The sequence below is a fragment of the Chelon labrosus genome (assembly GCF_963514085.1).
Source record: "Chelon labrosus genome assembly, chromosome: 12".
In the NCBI taxonomy this organism is placed as follows: domain Eukaryota; kingdom Metazoa; phylum Chordata; class Actinopteri; order Mugiliformes; family Mugilidae; genus Chelon; species Chelon labrosus.
Window position 1 is genome coordinate 22038398 of NC_140345.1, and position 20176 is coordinate 22058573.

Sequence of the window (20176 nt, forward strand, 5' to 3'; positions counted from 1 at the left end):
AGTGTGTGGGCAGTTGGGGGAGGTATTGATCTGACCTTGTGCTGTAGTTCCCGCAGAGCTGCATGGCACTCAGATTATGCAATGCAAATGTGTGTGTTTGAGTGTGTGTGTGTGTGGGTCGCTGTTTGTGGACCGGATCCATTGTATTGGCTCTTGTTGGTTGCAGAGAGAAGCTGGACTGTTGACCAACCCTGCCACCTTTAGTTTTTGTCTCATTGCTAAAACCTCAGATTTAAGTCATACTTCAAACTTGCACATGCAGTACTAAATAGTTTTGTATATTGTTATGTTTGGTTGATGCTTAGCTGGAACAGGGGAGGAAGATGAAGCACCTGAACCCCAAAATGGTCTCCCAGGTGTGTTTACGAAACAGAAACAGTCTTGTTTCTGTTCTGAAGCAATGTGTTTTTTTTTCTTCTGTCTTCAGAAAAATGAAAATTATCTGAGTATTATAAGCACAAGCCCGGGCAGCAGGGCACTGTTTGTATTATTTCTTGAATGAGAGTAATGTACATTACATGTCATACAGTACATTCAGCCACAAGCTTGAATGAACGGCCAGGCTGTTGGCAGAAACTGGTGTTCCCCACAGTTTCCACTTCCTACTTTCCCATCTGCTTATGTGGCACACTTCTGTTCCTTGCCTGTGTGGTGCTATTACTCAACACAGAACAGGCCAAATGCTCTCGCAATATAATTGTCATAGCATTTCGATATGGTAGCTGTTCTAGTAGTCTGTATCTGACCTTGGGATAGCTCAGTTTGTGTGCACATCTGTGGTTGTATGAGTTTGTGCTGTGTCCAAGCACACAAAGTATAATTTGCCATATTAATGTGACGTACAGTATAAAGTTTCAGAGCTGCATCATTTCACAAGCCTCCATCTGTCTCTTAACTAGCAGCAGACAGTGGGGAAAAACCCCAAGGCCCACCAGTAAATGGAAGGAAAGGCAAGTCCTCTGAAGAGTGTGACGGTGTGATTTTGCTGTGTGGCCTCTCATCTCAGTTCTTGTGTGACATTCACCAGCAGTGCTTTGCTCCACTGAGTCATTTCTTCCTCCTTGTTTGCTGTAGCACGCTTAGAAAGTTCTTCATTTGAAACTACTTTTCGTCTAACGGCGTGGTTCATTCCTGGTTGAGTTCATTTGGAGTGATCTAATTAGAGAGCTGTATGTAGCTAAAACTGATGTTGATACATACAGAGTGCGGCCGTTGTAATTTCTCTCGGCCTGTCCTCCTCTGCCTCCAGTGTGGCCTCAAAGCTCTAATCTGCCCTCTGCTTTAATACTAATTAATGCTGCTCAGCTCCACCTCACAAAGACAGAGCTCTCCGTTTCCATTGTGAAATTGCCAATCATTTCAATTAGGCATGGATTATTGGACACATGCACACACACACACACACACATCCTATTCAAGTGCTCCCTTTACACTGGCAGCCTCTGTCCTGCTGTTTTGCGCAGTACCCTGCAATTTTCTGCAAAACATTTTACATATAAAAATTATTGCATCTCTACAGAGCCCTTTGTTAGGAAAGTCTACAACGTAAACAGCAAATGTTAATTAAGTGTAGTATTTCCTGAGTGACCCTCTGGAAGATAAATGGTGACATATAATGAATGAATGAACGCATTTCCTGAGTCCTGCACAATTTTTCAAGAGCATGTTTTTTTTTAGACTACTTGAGTCACTGTTACCTCTGTTGGCCAGCAGATGGAGCAAAGTTCACAATCTTTGATGAGGAGCTGTCCTTGATTTCAGTGCTGGAGTGACAAATAGGTCTTTTCTTTCTTGCTACTCGATGCCTGTAATATACTATATCTAGGATAGATAAATATATCTCACAAGAATTTTTTTGATAATCCAAGGTTGTTCCAATTCCTGCCGTGTCCAGACGAGTCAGTGTGTGTGTATGTGCATGTGTGCGTATGTGTCTTGCTATAGAGGTGACATGGGAGGACCAGCAGCGAGGGCTGAACGGCTCTGTGTCTGATGGAGGGACACAACCACAACCCTCCCTCACAGATACAGGTTGGTTGGTTGGTTTGCTTGTGAATTTCTGTCTTTACACGTCTGCCACATAGTGCACTTTGATCCAATGATCTGACCGATCATTTGTGGACAAGTGTGGCAACAATAACTAGAAAAACTGGTATGCTCCTATCTGACCATGCAGTTAATGCCTCAATAGGACCTCAGTGGACATGTTAATTCTGATTCAGCCTTAGTATGAAGTTGCCTCAGTCATCCTCTGGGTGGCATCCTTTTGTTTTCTGGTCTCTTCCTGCTTGGTGTGGTTTTGCAGTGCAGCATGGAGCTGATGTTTCTGTAGATCTCTTTAAACTCAGGATGTGTCATTTTATTTATTTATTATTTTATTTTATTTTTTCATGTTTTGTACAGAGTAATACACTGAACAACTTTAATGAGGCGAAATCTAACCAGATGCTGTCATCCATGTATATATAGAAAGCATGAAATGTGTTGCTAAGGTACGGCGAGGTGCTCTGTTTGCTGTATCTGCTAAATGCGTTTCCATGGCAACACGCATTCACCCTCCTTTAAATTAAGCCTCATTTATGATTACCTGTCATGACGCTCGCTGACATGGTGTGTACCCCCGGACTGATTTATGATTGTTTCTTTTGATATAACTCATTATAAGCAGTGCCATTATCATATTAAACAAAGCCATGTGTTTACAGCAAGTGATTTAATGAGAAGATTCTCCATTTTACATTCTTGTCTCATCAACATCCACATAGTTCTCTGACTGATACATTTGTTGTTGGGTTAACAGCCCAGTGGCTCTCCAGAACTCCAGCACTGATATCACGAATACGTGTGTAAAGCATTTGTCTCTGAGATCCAAGCTGTAATGAACTCCCCAGCAAGACTGGGCGTCAGTCAATTAACCTCTGTCTCCTTTTAAACTCCCTGCCTCTCTATTCCTCTCTCTCTGTCTTTGTCTCTACTGCTCCCCACTCCTCACTTCTTCTTTCTCCCTCATGTCTCTGTGTCGATTTCTCTCTATCCGCATTTTTCTTTCTTTACTTATTTATTTATTCTGGAAACGCTGATGAAGCACAATTGCCTTCCAGCTCAATCAGATCTGTGTTACTTTCACACTGGGAACTATATCATGGTCTTTGCTGCTACCCACCGTTCACTACTTTCCCGTACGTGCCGTTTACTTGTTCTGTGATGATGTATTAAACGGCAGTTGAGTGTGTGAGTTTGGAAGAAGAAGATGCATTTATAGATGGACATGGGCCTTCTGAGGGTGTCCTGTGGTGTCTGGCAACAGAATGTTGTTAGTGGGGGGCCTTTGGGTCCTATGGGTTGAGGGGAGGGGCCTCTGTGGATGGATCATCCCACAGATACTTGATCAGTTTGGGATCTAGTGAATTTGGAGGCCAGGTTTTTTTTTAGTTGTTCCTAAACCGTTTGTCAGGCTGCATCCTGCTGGGGATGGCTGCTGCCATCAAGGAGTGTCATTGCTATGGGGTGGGGGTGCCTGGTCTGGTCTAGGTGGGTGGTACATGTCTAAGTAACATCCACATGAATGCCAGGTCCAAAAGATTCCCAGCAGAACACTGATTTAAATGGTGCTGTAAATTGTTATTTACTTCTCCATAATGTTGTGGCTGATCGGTGTATAATAACTTTCTGTCTTCTGGGGAGGGGCTACTATTCGGCTGATATGATAATAAATGCTAATAAATAGTGAGGTGAAATCCTGGAAAATATATGTGAGGTAGTTAATGGTGAGAGACACTTTTTAATCGTGCCACACATATGAGGACCATCCACCTGAAAGAGAGTTGTGCAAGTGGAGAAAGTCACAGTTTCTCACCACCGTCAAAGGATCTGAGGTCTGTAATCTTTGAGCTATTTGTTGTATTAAATATGTTTTGTTACCACACTGCATTAACACAGGCCACAAGAGACATGTATGATAGCTTGTTCTATTTGTTTTTACCCTCTCCTATACTTCCATCATAATATTCACTCAATTACTGCGATGACCTACAGTACATGATGCGGCCGAAGTGAAAAAATCACTTGCTCTCTTGATTATCATTTGACTCTCTAATGAGATGATGTTAGCTGCCACAAAGAGATGAAAGCTACCGAGGCAGATGTCTCAAATTGTCTTTTTATTCATGTGACACTTCATTATTCACCCTAATTGAGTACTAATTGAGCTAAATGCAAATTCTGTTTAAAGGGCTATGAAAATTAAGTCTGATGTGAGTGCTCTCTGTTGACGTGTCAGATTCAGACTGCAGGAAGGAGATTAGACGGGAAGGGGGAAGAGAATGGCAGACAAGAGGAGGTGTCACGGGCGCTGGCGGTTACGAACCGAACGCTGGTGCTGAACTCGGGAGCTGAGGTCATATCAGTCGGCGAGGGCCTGACTTGCGAAGGATCAAATCAAACAGTACAAGGAAGTGGTTTGATTGCTGCTGGCGAAATGAAAGCAGAGGTCGTATTTTAAGTCAGAGAGTCAGAATATTCTGGAGTCGGGGCAGGCTGAGCAGAAGAAGGGACGTAAATGATGGGAAGGGGAGGAAAACGTGTGCATGGAACAAATGTGAATGTGTTGGAAGCGAGAGAGATTCCCGAAAGCAGGACGTCGGTCTTGATGTCCTGGACGCTGTGTGTGTGAGACTGTGTGTGTTTAAGTGCACACTTTTGCCCTCTGCTCAGGTGACTTACATGTTTCTGTCAGGTCAAACTTACCTTGGTGAAAATACGCGAGATAGTCGGCTCTCTCTTTTGTGTGCTTGCTGCTCTGTGCTTTCAGTTTGTGTTTTTTTTTTTTCTTTTCCTTTCTTTCATGTTATTTTTCCAGGCTGTCTCCCCACAGTTGCCCCATGCCGACTCAAGTGACATCCACTTCTCCTTTTACCCCCTCGCCTCTCTTCTCCTCCTCTTCCCACCTACCTTCAGAGAGGTCTCGAGTTTCTATCTGATTTAATACATTAACATCTCTTTACTGTTTCAGCTCTTTTTCCTTTAGAGCACAGAACCCTCCCCTTCTAATTTCCAATAACTAAACTCTTGGCCTCTACTCCAGCCTCCTCTGGCCTTGCACCATCTCGCTCTACTTTGACTTCTTCCCGTGCCCATGGTGGAGTTTGTGTGTTCTTGGTGTTACCTATGATTTTTCTTTGTGTGTTCTGTGCTCGTTGTTTTTGTCATTACTGTGTCGTATTGTCGTTGTGCTGTGTCCCCCCCTCCTCCCTCCCCCCTCCCCACTCTCCCATCGTATTCCTCCTCACTGTGGCCCTCCAAACCTGGCACATTCGGTGATCACGGTGACGGCGATGCCCTCCCTCCGTCCTTCCTCTCCTCCTCCATCCCTCCCTTGCCCTTCGTGCATCCTCTCACATCCATCTTCCTCTCCTCTGTCTGTGTCTGTCCATTCTGTGATGTGATCCCAGAAGACACGGACTCACCAAGTTGGACGAACTCAGGTCTGTCCCTTCTTCTTCTGCACCGTCCTCCTTTTCAGACTCCGCTTCTTCCTCTTCTCCAACTTTTATTCTCTCTGAATATTTTCCCGGCTTGCCCTCCCCGAACCGCCTCCCCTCATTTCAGTCGTGTTTTTTTTCTTTACCTGCTTCGCTTGCTTCCATTCTCTGGCGCGCTTGTGCATTTCTACTTCTTTATTTTTGCGGCGGACAGACTGTGTGGGCTTGGGTTCACAGAAGCATGATCATCGTCATGCTAGTGTGATTTATTTGCAGAAGGAGTTGACATGAGAGTGTTATTTTCGAGAAAGCTGGGAGCGCATGACAGCACACTTACTTCTTTTATTACTATTTCTTTGGATGCGAATTTGCAACATTTCCTAAAGTGATTTTGTGAGGTACAACTTAATTGACAAAAAAGATACAGTGCAGTCAATAAGATTCCTGCTTTAAACTAGTTATGTTGTTACCATTAAGGGGTAAAAGTGTCCTCTTTAAAAATACCATAAACATTTTTTATACTATTTTCTACTATTTTTTTTTTTACATAAATCTTTTAATCAACCTGATCATATCTCCTGATCATAAATACAGTATGTGTGATCAACTTCAGATGTATTTATATTTGTATTCCAGTGTTTGTGATGGCGTCACCATTTCCTCTTAAAACACACACAAAACAACGTAATGGGGATTTTTCTTGGGGGGAAAATTCTGAAAATATTCAAACATTTGGTATTTATGATCAGGACTGAACACTTTTGCCCCTTAATGTTAGCAACATAGCAATTTGGGTTGCACAAAATGGAGTAATATCAAAAAATTTGTCAACAAAAATTGATAAGGACAATAATCAATTGAAAAGGACGCTTTTGTCTGTATCAGGGCATATATAAATATATATATATTAACTTCAGCAGATTTCCTTTGAAATGAAAGGCTGACTCTTAGGTTAAAAAGCAGACATATAGGAGATGTAGTCAGTTTTTAACACTGTTGCCCAATCTGACGACACTTCTTGAAGTTTTCTTGCCATAGTCATGCCACCAGGAAACCAATCAAGATTCCACTAAGTCTCTTTGTTACCCAACATATACAAATAGATAAAAAAGATGAGTCTTAGTAAGTAATGAGCCGTAAAGCTTCAGGTGGGTGGACTTTACTTTTGGACAGAGCTAGGATGACCGCTCCCGCTTGCTTATGCTTTATATTTAGTGCACAAAGATAAAGTTATTTAACTTAATGATACTGACATCTGTCTACTAAGATTAGATTTGGGGGATTGTATTAATGTGGCTGTAAAGACCTTCAAATCACAGTAGAGCTAAAATAGTTCACTGAAGGTCATAGGAATGATATAACTGAAAATGAACTTTGACACAGAGCCAATACAAACACAACCCAAATACTTTCTGACTGCAGTGTACCTTTAAAAAAAGCATCAGTTACAGTCATTAATCAGTCAAATAATATGCAGATATAATGAGCAGTTTACAGAATGCCTCTTACAATATGTTATATATGACTGTAATAAAGAGTACAGTGAAGTCATTGGAGACTGAGCTTCAGTCTAATGAGGAAAACTCACTTTGCCTCACCTGTGCAGTCATTCATTTGTTCTCAGCTTGTATTGCTTTCCTCCGTCTGTGTGCTTTTATATGTGTGTGCGTGCGTGTGAAGGCACAGGCACATTATGTTTGCGCATGGCACCTGTACGTGTGCATTCACCTTCACTCCATCGCCATGATTAGACACAAAAGTAGAGACAGCGTGGAGAGAAGGAATCGTTTGGTGGAAATAATTTTTGTAGCAGTTCTAACACTGAGTATTCGTTGTGAGCTACTATTTTGAGTGTTTTTTTTGGTGTTTATTTATGTAAAGTTTGCATAGCTCCTATGCAGTGGTATTATTATCTCCACAAAACAGGGTTAAGCTTGTGTATTGATTATGGGGCAGATCTTGCAAAAGTGCAAATTGCGCTTGCAGCATTGCGGTGGCAAACAGAGCACAGGAATTAAATTCAGTTTAGGAAGTGATCAGATGGGATTGATTTTTTTGATTTTACAAAGTTCTAAAATGAGAGAAAGGGAGTATTTTCCTAGGCTTTCAGTTTGAGACGGATGTGTTGGCCAATTAGTCTGATCATTTAGGAATTTAATTTGCTGTCAAGGGACTGGCAGTCATCTAGACTCTCATGTAAAATGTGTCACATGTATTGTAAGAGTACTGGAATAATTCTTTGTAATTTTAATTTGACTAATTTGACATAGCATTAAAAAATGAAATGTGTCTGAATCCCTCAATTAAAAGGCAACATTTTAATGTTAAGAAAATTCCAGGAATTTAAAGCCCGGGATTCGGTTCAGTTTAAAATGTTGTGCTTCTTACCTTTATCCGTTTGTGTGTCTTTGTTAATGCAGCCAGCCATTCACCTTTTCCCCATTAGATCTGTCCTTGTCATAGCTCATGGCTTATAGCTCAGCAGAAGCTCGTCTCCCACCATTATATTAAGACCATCAGCAGGCTTTCCTCACAGTACCAGTTCTCAGTCTGACTATCATCTGTCTCTGTGCTCAGGTATAGACATGGACGAGAGGACCAGACAGATGAAACTGAAGATGAACAAGTACAAGCAGGGGGCCGGCTCTGACTCCAGACTCGAGCAAGACTATCACAAGGTAAGAACACGTCAAGATATGCCGGTGTTATGCTTCTGTACTCCGGATTTGAAGAGAAAAACAAGGACCAACAGTGAACTTTTTGCTTGGTTGCATTGTGCAAAAGCCACGTGGCTTGTTTTGCAGTCAGTCAAGCGTGTACCCATGCACGCTCAAAGACTCATACAAACACACTAGGAGTGATAAACACTCGACTCGGTCCAGAGGCTGAAAAAACACTGAGTGAGCTTCTGTTGTTTTCACCAGAATCACAGAATGTAAAATATATACAGTATACACATGTTCTTAATACTCTTTTGAATCATCCAAATAGTTTTGTTGACGTTTCCAGTAAAGGATATATTTATAATATGCAGCAGCTGCATGCATTCCCAGTAACACTATCACATATCTGCAGGGGAAATTACAAAGATTCCTTTGCAGATGATGTTGATGATAATATGTCTGTGCATTATCTACTGGGACACATTTACTGGAAAGACTTCTGCTGCTGTGGAGCTCTCAACATTACAAACAAAATTCCATTCACCTTCACTGTACAGCCAATGTAGAGGTGGGTAAATAACATCTTAGTCCATGAGAAGCTGTGTGTTCTCTTTTCATTTAAGTGAGCAAAGCCTCACAGACTGCCGTTTTAATTTCAAGGAATGTGACACTGAGTCTTTGCAGAGGCGAGTATTTACTACTCTCTTCTGGAGAGGTCCTGAACATGTTTGGAAAGCTTGGCCCAGGCTGCTTTCTCACTGCAGTCCACGCCAAGACATGTAAGACGCAGCCTCTCTGTCTGCTCTCCTTTTAAGTCGGTGCTGGGGAGGCTGTTGCCGCTGTGTTTGCTACAAGCCTATAAAAAGCCAAATGAGTTGTCCTCCTCCCTGCAAGTCTCATTGACAAAACAATGCTCTGACTATTATTAAACATGCCTGGCGAGTGCTGCTCTTAAAATGTAGTTACCAGTTACCGTAACACTCAGACCAGGTCCTCTTGCAATAAACATACCACTAGAAAAATACACAGAGGATATTATATGTGTACATATCCAGTTCCAATTTTCTGGAACTGTGTTTGTGCCAAGATTTCCACTTCTTCTTGGGAAGTCTACGTGTAAGGTTAGATAAGCGAAAGCCGACTAAATATCTCTGGGTGTGATATCATATTGTCTGCTTTCTAGTGGTGGATTTCCTCAAAGAAACGAGGAATATACACTACTACCATGTGTACACAGATCAGGCATAACATTATGACCACTGAGAGTTGAAGGACATAACATTGACCGTCTTGTGACAATACAATGTTCTGCTGGGAAACTTCTGGACCTGGCATTCACGTGGATGTTACTTAGACATGTAGCACCCACCTAAACCAGACCAGGCACCTCCACCCCACAGCAATGACACTCCTTGATGGCAGCAGACATCCCGAGCAGGATGCAGCCCGACACAGGCATCCACACAAAAACGGTTTAGAAACAACTAAAAAAAAAAAACATGAAGAGCACAAGGTGTTGACCTGGCCTCCAGAATCACTAGATCCCAAACTGATCAAGCATCTGTGGGATGGTCCACAGAGGACCCAAAGACCCCCACTAACAACATTCTGTATCCAGACACCACAGGACACCCTCAGAAGGCCCATATCCATTCTCTGATGAGTCCCAACTGTTTTGGAGGCTCAAGGGAGACCTACACAATATTAGGAAGGTGGTCACAATGTTGTGCTTGATTGGTGTATACTTAAACATACTTCTATATGAATATTAGAGAAAAACATCCCACTTAATAGTGATTGATAAGAGGTGTAACATAGCATAGTTAATAATTGTCACTGTCAATAACAGACAGACCTGGCAACACTTTTTGATGAGTAGCAGTGACTCATCAATGCAGTTAGGTATTTCATTGATACTTAAAGCTCCATAGAAATTCACATTATCAAAACCTGCAGAATTTCACAGCCTGTCTTATATTTGTCTGCCATTAGAATGTCTATTTGATATATATCGTTAAAGTACATTCTGTCCTTTCAAATGGCACATCTGACACACTTTATGTAACAGCATCATCCCTACTCTTTCTCTCCCTTCTCTGAAAAGAAGAGAAAGAAAGTCGGCAGTATTTCGATTAACTAGCCTACTTTTCCTGAAGTACGTATCTTGACTGAGAATGTCTCATCTTAAAAAGTTAAAGGAGTGATTCCAATGTATATTAGTTTTTCCTTTTCTTTTTCTTTTAACCACTAACATTTGAAAAGATCATGGGCTTAAAAGAAAGAAATAGCTCATAATAATATTTGTCTTTTTTTTCCGTCCCCTTTGCAGCGACCGGGCAGAGATCCACGGGGCTCAGACAACTTGTCGGCCAAGTCGTCGGACAGCGATGTAAGCGACGTGTCCGCTGTGTCGAGAACCAGTAGTGCCTCTCGGTTCAGCAGCACGAGCTACATGTCTGTCCAGTCAGAAAGGCCGCAAGGAAACCGCAAGATCCGGTAGGCTCATGTCCACGCCACGGGACAGTGGACTTTGGCTTGCTCTTTCCATTTAGATGTTATCAGATATGGATAAATCCCCCTCGGCCATGAACTCCATATACCTGACCACGTCCAGACGTTTTCCGCTTTGAAATTGTTTGCACCTGGTTAACTTGAAGAGGAAAATGGCACACAGCGTAGCAATGTGTGTCATTTTCTCCCTGTGATGAGTTCAGGTTTGGCTCTGTTTTAGAAAATCTGGAGCCAAATGTGTGAACTCTGCTCATTCATGCTTTGGGGGAAGTTAGTCCATATCTGGCAATACACACTGAAACATTAAACACACTGCATCTCTTTGGATGCATCTCATATCAAAGCAACAACACATTAATTTGCATGATGCTTTGCTGTTAGTCTGCGTTTCTGTTTTCTGTTCTTATCAATTAGTCCGCTTTTGATCTCGGCTGCTGCGCTGTGTCTGTGACCGTCTTTCTTTCTCTTGCTGTTGACATTGTTCACGCTTTCTTTGGTTTTTCTTTCTGCTTTGCATGTGCTGCTCCTTTTTTTGCTTCTGTCGCCGTCTCCAGCCAGTTGCGATCACGGAGCCAGTCTCGGGAGGGGGATGAGCAGTTAGGGGAGGTGCGAGAGGAGGAGGAGGCAGGAGAGAGAGAGAGGGGGGCCAGTAACGGGGGGAAGTTGCAGGGAGGGAGGAAGAGTTCAGGGGGGAAGGTAGAGAAGGAGCATGAGGAGGATTTGATGGAGAAAGAAGAGGACTTGCACCAAAGGAGTATCTCAGAGACTGACCTCAGGTAACACATGTGTGGCAGCTTCTAACTGTACACTAACAACAATAATAAAAAACTACTAACAGTAGGTAGTAGTCTGGACCTGTAGCTCCCAGTGAGTGGTGACTATCCTCCACCCTTTAACCCTAATGACTTAACTGTGGCCCTTCAACCCCAACCCTTGTCAGAGACAAAAAAAAAAAGGTTAGAATCATTAAATTTTTTTGCATAGCCACGCAGACAAGTTTAGTTTTACGTCCTGAGATTTTAAGATACGGTATTGTGTTCTGCAGGAAGATTGTGCGGCCAAGCTGAAATTTGGAATAACGCATAAAGTATGAAAACACAAAATATTAGTTTATGTAAAACTGGACTTTGTGTCTCACTCAAGTATAGCAGAAGTGACGAAAAATATGTTTGCAGTCCAAAAGTATAGAGGTAAATTATCCTGACTAAACATTAGTACTGTTTCTGAAAAAAATGACGAATAAAGTCAATAAAAGGTGCAAGTTAGGGAAAATAAAAGACATATATAGTATTAAAACATGAACCGTCTCAACTCAATACTTTGCACTGCAAAACTTGTTGCTTTGCCTGTTTATAACTTGATAATATTAGCCGGAATCTAATTTTACAAACTCATTGATTCTGATATATTTCAGTATCATTTGTCACTCATACATGGATTTATTTACTTTTAAACTTGATGCATTTCGATTTTAATTCGAACACATTAAAATCACTTTTATCATTATGCTATTTTAAAGTGGCCACAAGAGTATAGTTTCACTAGCACGTGTCAAGACCATATTCCGTAACAAATGAATTTGGACTCCCGCAGCTGGATAAAAGCTTTCACAAGATGTCTTCACAATCAAATCCCGTTCACAGCGGGAATCCAAGCTACTGGTGCTTACCAACATTAGTACTCTCGTTGTGTCTCCTAGGTTTTAAGAGAAAACGCATTAAGATAAAAGCTATACCCTCTCATGTGTGATTAACTCTGAACCAGCAGGTAGAGTGTGATTGAGAATGCACATTCAGCATTAGCACCAATACACGTGTCAGGAACACGAGCGGAATCGTGGAATTGTACATGTGAAACTTACACAATGCGATTTAGAATGCAGATCAATGCAAAAAGAAGATCAAGTAATCCTGAGATGGTTTCCTGTTGTCCACTGGTTTGCTGTAAAGCTGCAGTTTATGTTGTGTGTTATTACGTCTGTGTTGCACAATGCTGGAATGTTGCATCAATATTTTTTGTCTGTCAGTCTGTGTTCGTCCCTTGCTGTCCGACTCCCTCATTCCTCCAGCTGCCCCTCAACACGTCGCAAACATGCCCCTTTCTTTCTGTGCCACACCACAACCATCACACCTACACCCACCTACACCATCGATGAAGTCACTTTCAGTGAAGGCTCTGGAAGCTGCTGTTAATGTGATTAAGAAGCCAGCTTTGGCAATTATATATCCTGAATATACTACTTATTTCAATTTCAAAGTTCAAACGATGTTTTCATCCTGACTGAAAGTGAGCTGGACTGGTGTTGCTTATAACGTGCTGACAATTATCTGTGTGATCGACCCCAATTTCTTCATGACAGCTACAGTATAAACCGATAATGTACAGTCATTACACTGTCATCCTGCTTTTCTGGGACAACAACACATAGGACAGTATATAAAATAATCTTCATCTAAGGTATTAGGACAGTAATTACTGCTTTAAACGGACAATAAAGTCTAGTAGTGAGCACGTGGTTGCTAAGCAGCCTTGATTATTTATAGGAGTAGTAAATGTGTGGATATTACAGAGGTTTACAGAATCTAATCAGAACCCAGGATGCATGTAAATAAGACTTAGAATCTAGTTCTCTGTGTTCCTGCTTCATGATTTGAAGGACCAGAATTTTACATATAATAGGTTGGCATTAGGTTGGAGGCTATGGAGGATGGACTAAAACATAACAAATAAACAATCACTGTAGTAACTGAATAAGGAGGAAAATAAGTAAAATAAATGTAACCTAATGTAGTGTGACATTACAGAAGATTTCATTTAAATTAGAAATAATTTCAGCTACCAAATGCAGAGAATAAACTCCGGTCAAAAGACTTTGAAGCGTGTTGCGTTAATGCTAATTATACAGTGTAAGTAATAACACTAATACATACAGTCAAACAGGGTTTATCCTCATTTTTACATAGATGTGCAGTTTTTCAAGTCCTCAGGACAAGACCACTTCTTAAGTGGACACTACCTCTCTCGCTCAAACTTTTATTTAAAGTTATTTAGCCTTGATACATCATCATGCGTTTTTTTCTATTCATTTGTATTAGACTCTAGCAGACTATGTACTTTATGTACTCTAAACTCCAACAATGTTTTTAAGCCAAAGCAGGTAGTTCAGAAGTATATTATTTTTAAACTAATTAAATGCCAGACCTTTGTGCCGGTGCTTAGCGATGCCCTCTTAATTTGTGAATCACGACTTTCAAACAAATTCTATAAGGCGGGTCTCTACCAGCGATGGCACTTAACTCTGTAAACAGCAAACAGAGAGCTCAGCTTTTCTACGAGAGCCTTGGGATCTGTACTGTAAATACTGAAAATGATTAATCACATGTCTGGACGTCCTCTGAGGAGTCAGCAAGTTGCTGAATAATGGATATGATGCTTTCTGCTGAAAGTTATAAAAGCTTTACTCACTGCTCTCTGGTCATCTATGTGTGAAAGCGGTGAAGCAGCGTACTGTAATCGGTCAGCTACTAGCTGCATTTACTCATGACTCATACGCGTTGAGGTCACAATGTAAATATACACATTGCACGGTCCTGCTCATGTAGGGCTAGCGTACAGGCGTCATGATGGCCATGTGTGTATTTAGTTCATGAGTGCTTCCACCGCAGAGAGAAGGTGATTCACGCATGGCACTCTGAGATGATGCTGTGTCTAGTGGTCTCCAGGATGAAAGGAGCTTTCCATCAGCACTTTTCAATCCCACGTGGTGTCTTCTCCTCCACGTCGCTTCTATCCAGTATCGTAGCCCGACTCATTCATGTGAGGGAGAGTAAAGACTGTTTTGGCTTGAGGAAAAAAGTTTGTGCAAAACCAACAGTCCACCTAACGTATTTAACAAGCTGGCTAGTGAACGGAAGGAGAGTCCTGCATCCAGCTATAGTTACTCAGTAAATATATGATTTCCTTCCAGACTGTAGTTCTGCTCACTTCAGTCTCTGACTTAAAAAAAACAACAACTTTGTAGCCGTGTTGACAGGCCTGTGTGCATGCTAATATTCTGGCTTGGGGCGCAGTTGCCATGGAAACCAGATTTTCTCCCTCAGCTGATAAAGACGCAGTGATCCTCTCTCTGAAAGGTGAACGAGACGAGGGGATAAGTATGGGAGGACCGAATGCACCTTGCATGAATTTTACATTTTCGTGCAGCTTTCATAATCCACCTGTCAATCATAGACTAATAAGTGAGCAAAGGTAACTCAGCCTTTAACAGTTTAATAAAAAAAAAACATATAGCTGACGATGATCAGCGTTGCCCCCCTTCCCTCCAGCTTGACAATCATCCAGCGTGGTTCACAGTAGCATTTATAGTCTCTAAACAAAATTTGACCGCATAAAATCACATGGACTTTTCGACCACCGTTTTCTTGTCATGCCGACACACATCCTGTTTTATCTAGTGGTGGCATTACATTAAGTAGATTACCCCATGGAAGACAGCATGGCGCAACATAATGTGTCAACACTTTCGCTAGACAAAAATAAATAAATAAATAAATACAATTCCTGGTTTTGTTTTGCCTTGGGAACATCTTGGCCTAGATGAAAATGCATGGCGAGCAGTCTGCATGATGAGGAACACTGTGTTCTTTGGGCTGAGGTTGAAAATCCCTGGAGAGTCCCGGTTTTTCAAGCAGGCACATTTACACAGTGAGGCCGGTGTGGATGCCAAGACCTGTTCAGAGAGTAGTGATACTATAACGAGAGGAGGTGCTACAACATTTATGTCATGCAGTTTTTTCAAGTCAACGTCCGAGAGTTATTTAATTTTGGAGCGGTAACATGTCCAGTTGGACTCTACGATATACCCAGTCCAACTATGAATTATACAAATTAATGTAATTAAGCCAGTTTGAGAATTCATTATTCAGAAGAAAGGGACATGTCCTTTAAGGGACGTGTCCTGGACTTTCTACGAATCCACACAACCTCTGGCAGAATGGCTGAAGAAATTTTTTTTCCTTTGAGACCAGCATCATGCAGTATTTGGTTGGTTTGATCCATATGAACCAGCAAGATGCTCATCACTTTAGATAGAAAAGTTCTTAGACAACAAAACTGTAAACCTTATTTACAAGCCTGCTTGCTGGACAGGGATTAGGATTTCTCCTGGATGTAAACATTTCGAATGGTACAGGGTGTGCAGTCGGGCTACAAGAACATTCGCTTCATCAACTGAAAGCAGAGCAACTCGCTTTGAATTCTTTATAATTCTGAATATTTCACAGAACATTACATTTTTATTCAAACAGCCTCATTCGTTTTAAACCTCGCTTGCAGAAACCGCACAATCCTCCAGACCCCCTCCAACTTCGCGGCTTTGCTGTCATTCGGTGTAATGAAAGAGCCAGCGTTGTCACCCTCTGCCGACCGGATGAAATGCAGCCTCGCTGTGACGATAGTAGTAAAAGAGCATATTTTAGAATGTCACCTGTGGCACGCGGGCCCGCGGTGTTGACAGGAGTCGAGACGCTTGAAGTGGGCTTCAAAGCCTCTGGGCTGCATCGGCCGATCAAAGGCGCTAATCCCTCAATGAGCATTCAATATTTATGCATGAAAGTACAGGGTTGATCCATAACAGAGCCCGTTGGCATCAGGACTGGCATAAACAAAAGGCTTTACTGTAACCTGCAGGCTCCGATACGTGGTGTTTACATTCTTTAGTAGCACATCTGACTTATTTCAGCACCAGCTCTCAACCAAACTAACAAGTTTAAACAACCAAAACTAAATGTTTAGCCCTGGAGTTGTCTTGAGAATCTAAGTGTGCCAGTGTTTACACAGCGAAGACTCATGTGAGCAATAATTTCAGCAAGTCACGTTTCTAAAACTCAAGCAATCATCTCCACTGCATACAGATTATTAATTCATTAATTCAATGGAGTTGAACCCTAGTTTTTAATATATGAATGCAAACTTTTGAGTCTAATTGAAGTAATGGATGGACTTAATTGTCAGAATCCATTGATTCTTCTCTCATTTAGCTGGCACGTCTCCCCATAAGTTGTCTTTATAAACCAGTTGACATGATGGAGGTCAGACACTTAAATTAATGAGCCGTAGCCTGAGGGCGACTACATGTAACTCATCCCATTAAGAATGCAGAGCCCATGATACAGAATGTAATTTGTCTCTTAGAGATAATTTCACTGGCAGAGCTAAAATAAGACGCTAATTTGGACGCTGGCCTATTTCCTTTCAAACAGGAAGATCTGAAGTACAGTGCTTATGACAGACAACCTTCCAGTAGGTGGTCACGACTTTTTGTTAACGGGCGTACATGAAAGGCAGCTCTTACTTTTATCAGGCATCTTTATTCTACAGTAAACGTTTGGTATCAGGTATTTCTGCTAAAAAGAAAGCTTTTAAGTGACAAAACTAATGAATATCCAAAAACTAAAGTATGAAACGCTTTGTTAATCGTGATGAAAAATCTGCAGCACAGTAAAACAAAAATATATATGTATTTTAGGGGCTAAATCCACTTGAATACAGTAAAAAATGGTCAATATTTCTGCATGAAAAGTCTAATCTACTTTAAACCCTAAACATATCTATACTGTAAGTCATGAACTCCTGTACCTGAACTCTGTCCTTTTCTCCTTCTCACCCCACACTTTACTATTTCCTGTCTCCTCTTCTTACCTCTTCCATCCTCTCCTCCCGTTTCCTCCTCCATCATCTCTCTGTACACATCCTCTCCACTGGCCTCCTTCCTCCTCTGCCCTGTCCTCTCTTCCCCCTCTACCCCCTGTCCTCACCCGCCCCCCTGTCAATGGCGGTGGCTGACAGTGACTTTGCATCCAAAATGAAAAACAGGCAGATGGGCTCATCGGGTGGGATGAACATGACCAAGAGCACAAGCATCAGCGGTGACATGTGTAACCTGGAGAAGACGGATGGCAGCCAGTCAGACACGGCGGTTGGCACGGTAGGCACTGACGACAAGAAGAGGCGCTCCAGCATTGGTGCCAAAATGCAGGCCATGGTTGGCATGTCGCGCAAGAGCAGGAGCACCTCTCAGCTCAGCCAAACAGGTAGGGCATCCAACTCCACGGCTAGTGTACTCCATGTATGTTCATCTGTCCTATGCCCTGTTGTTGTCTTTGTTTTGATTCTTCTGTCTTGTTCCGTGCAGAATTTCAGCAACTAATTCTTCTCCTTTCCAGTTCTTTCTCTTTCTCCCATCTTTGCCTGCAAGGTCTTTGAGCCTCTCAGAGACGAAGACACTATCAGGGATTTTTCTCCCACCTTTTTCTCTTATCTCTAGGTGATCCTGGAAATCCCTCTCTTCTTTCTTTTACCTTCTTTCTTATCACTCTACTTCAGTTGCGTTTGCGAGTGTAATTTGTCTTTTTATTCTGGAAAATGTGTTGCAACAGCTTCTGCACCTTTTCACAACTGTTTGTACCCGGTTACGTTTTGTAATCTCTCTGAAGTTGAAATGTTCTCTTCGCTGTGATCTTTCAGTGTAAAATGTGCGGCGAATCGCAGCTGTTTGCGTTTGTTTTTCACTGCATGTGAGAATGCGCGCACACGTGAGACATGAAAAAGGATGGGTGTGTTTGTATGAGCGCGGGAATGAGTGTCTTTCTGCCATGGACAAGGCTCTATTTTTCAGAACATGTGGCCATTGTTGTTCTTCACTTTGCAGTGTTTTTTTTTTTTTTCTATCCTACTTTCTTTTCAAAAGAGCTCAATAACCATTTGAGAGGGGTTGAGCTGCTTTACCTGGTGCCGGACAGAGTGAAAAACAGGTGGTGTGTGCAGCGGTGATGGATGAGAGATTGGGGTCTTGTCTGTTCATGTGAAGGTCAGTCAATTAGTCCACACCCCCGTCCACGGCCGTGGCGGCATCTTTTAGAATTTGCCACCTCTTCATCTTGTCTTCAACCTTAAAGAGGTCAATAATCACTTCTACCCATTATCACTTTTTTTTTAGTTCTGGCAGATAGCATGATGAATGGAAAGAGAGATGCAGAAATGGATGTATGGATATATGTTGGGTACAATAACGTGACATTGTGCTGCCCTCGACTCATAGACATATCTCGTGTTGTTGACATTGGTTTATCAAGGCTTTGTTAATGACGGAGAGGTTTCAATTTGGGAATAGAAAAAAAACAACAACTCACATGCTGTTATTTTAATGATAATTTGGAATATATGCAGTTTAACAAACTTAGAGGAACACTCACATGCACACACCCACACTATTCCCACGTGCAGACACGGCACACATTAAGCAGCCTGAATCTTCTAGCTCTATCAATATTTCACTTGGCGCTTTTAAGTGCATCCAGTGGAGTTTGTGAGAGCGTGCGTGCATCTCCCTTTCAATATTTGAGTTTGTGTGTTTGATTCTGCACCAACACGTCCGCTGCCAAGTTGCCTTCTGCCCTACTTTTGTTGTGCACTATCCTGAGAGGCTCATTGTCCGTGTTGTAAGGTGCGCTCAAAGGATGGTTGATTCTTTTTTAGGCTCTTTGAGCACTGCCAAGTGCCGGTGGGGGGATGGTTCGGATCAGTCAAGCAGCACAACTATGGCTTTGACAAACACAGGCTAGTCAGATGGAGGAAGGATGTGCTCCCAGGTGACCGCCACGAGTAGTGTGTACACGATCTGCAGCTCTGGGTTTCAACCATAGGTTTAGTTTCCTCTGTCCTCAGTGGAAGGCACTTGACTTTACAGGACATAAAAATGTTTCACTCTGTCTGAATGGATGTTTAGAAGAACTATAACTGCTTAAATATGCGAACTACAATAAAGAAAATGTACTTGGTATGCGAGACTACGATCTCACAACAGGACCAGACCCCGAGTGCACTGGATAAGACAGGGTATATTATATATATATATATACATATATGTTGTTTCTGATTCAGGTTGAGCAAGGCATCCATCAGGTAATAGCTAAAAAATGTAACAGTAACCAGAAGAAAGAAAGATACCTGGAAATGTTTCTTGGACTGAGAATGTTTTTTGTAGAGACTGATGCATTACTGAGTAAAAGTGGCTTTGATTAATCATACACAAAAATCAGACGTTTCACCCGGATGAAAAACACACCAACACCCATGCGATAAAGCAGCAACATATTGCCAGATCGCTTGTCTTTTAATCAATAATTAATTAGATGTTAAAAAGAGGGGGAAAAAAAGATCAACTGTGCTGAGGCTGAACCGCAGGGAAGTTTCACAGTCAGTGCTGAGTTCGGGTCGGCACTGGAGGTAATTGTAGACAACAATGTTGAGCATATGCATGTGATCATTTAGGGTACACTGATCATCATGAGCAAGCTAAAACATTAAGATGATTTATTATCCTCAGTCGTCCCATTCACCACTCAGCAGTCTTCCAGCTCCTGGTACATTACGCTATCAGCTTGATAGGGAGCCAGTTTATTCCCAAACGCCCCGACCAGACTTCTTCGCCAAGCTTATTGAAAATTCATCTGCAAGCGTTAA

General features: G+C 41.9%; 1 protein-coding gene across 5 annotated transcripts in view; it reads left to right on the top strand.

Annotated features, from left to right (window-relative positions):
* rims2a (regulating synaptic membrane exocytosis 2a) overlaps positions 1 to 20176 on the top strand; it is a gene marked incomplete at its 5' end in the record, with an annotated part of 128623 nt that overhangs the window by 92976 nt on the left and 15471 nt on the right. For 2 of the 5 annotated variants that reach the window (XM_084557976.1, XM_084557975.1), the window contains 3 exons: positions 8058 to 8158; positions 10473 to 10639; positions 17501 to 17745. In XM_084557976.1, coding sequence (XP_084414102.1) covers positions 8058 to 8158; positions 10473 to 10639; positions 17501 to 17745 — 513 coding nt within the window. Of the gene's footprint in view, positions 1 to 5450; positions 5484 to 8057; positions 8159 to 10472; positions 10640 to 11208; positions 11431 to 17500; positions 17746 to 18064; positions 18522 to 20176 lie in introns of those variants that run through there. The other 3 variants (XM_084557974.1, XM_084557973.1, XM_084557977.1) reach the window with 3 other exon arrangements.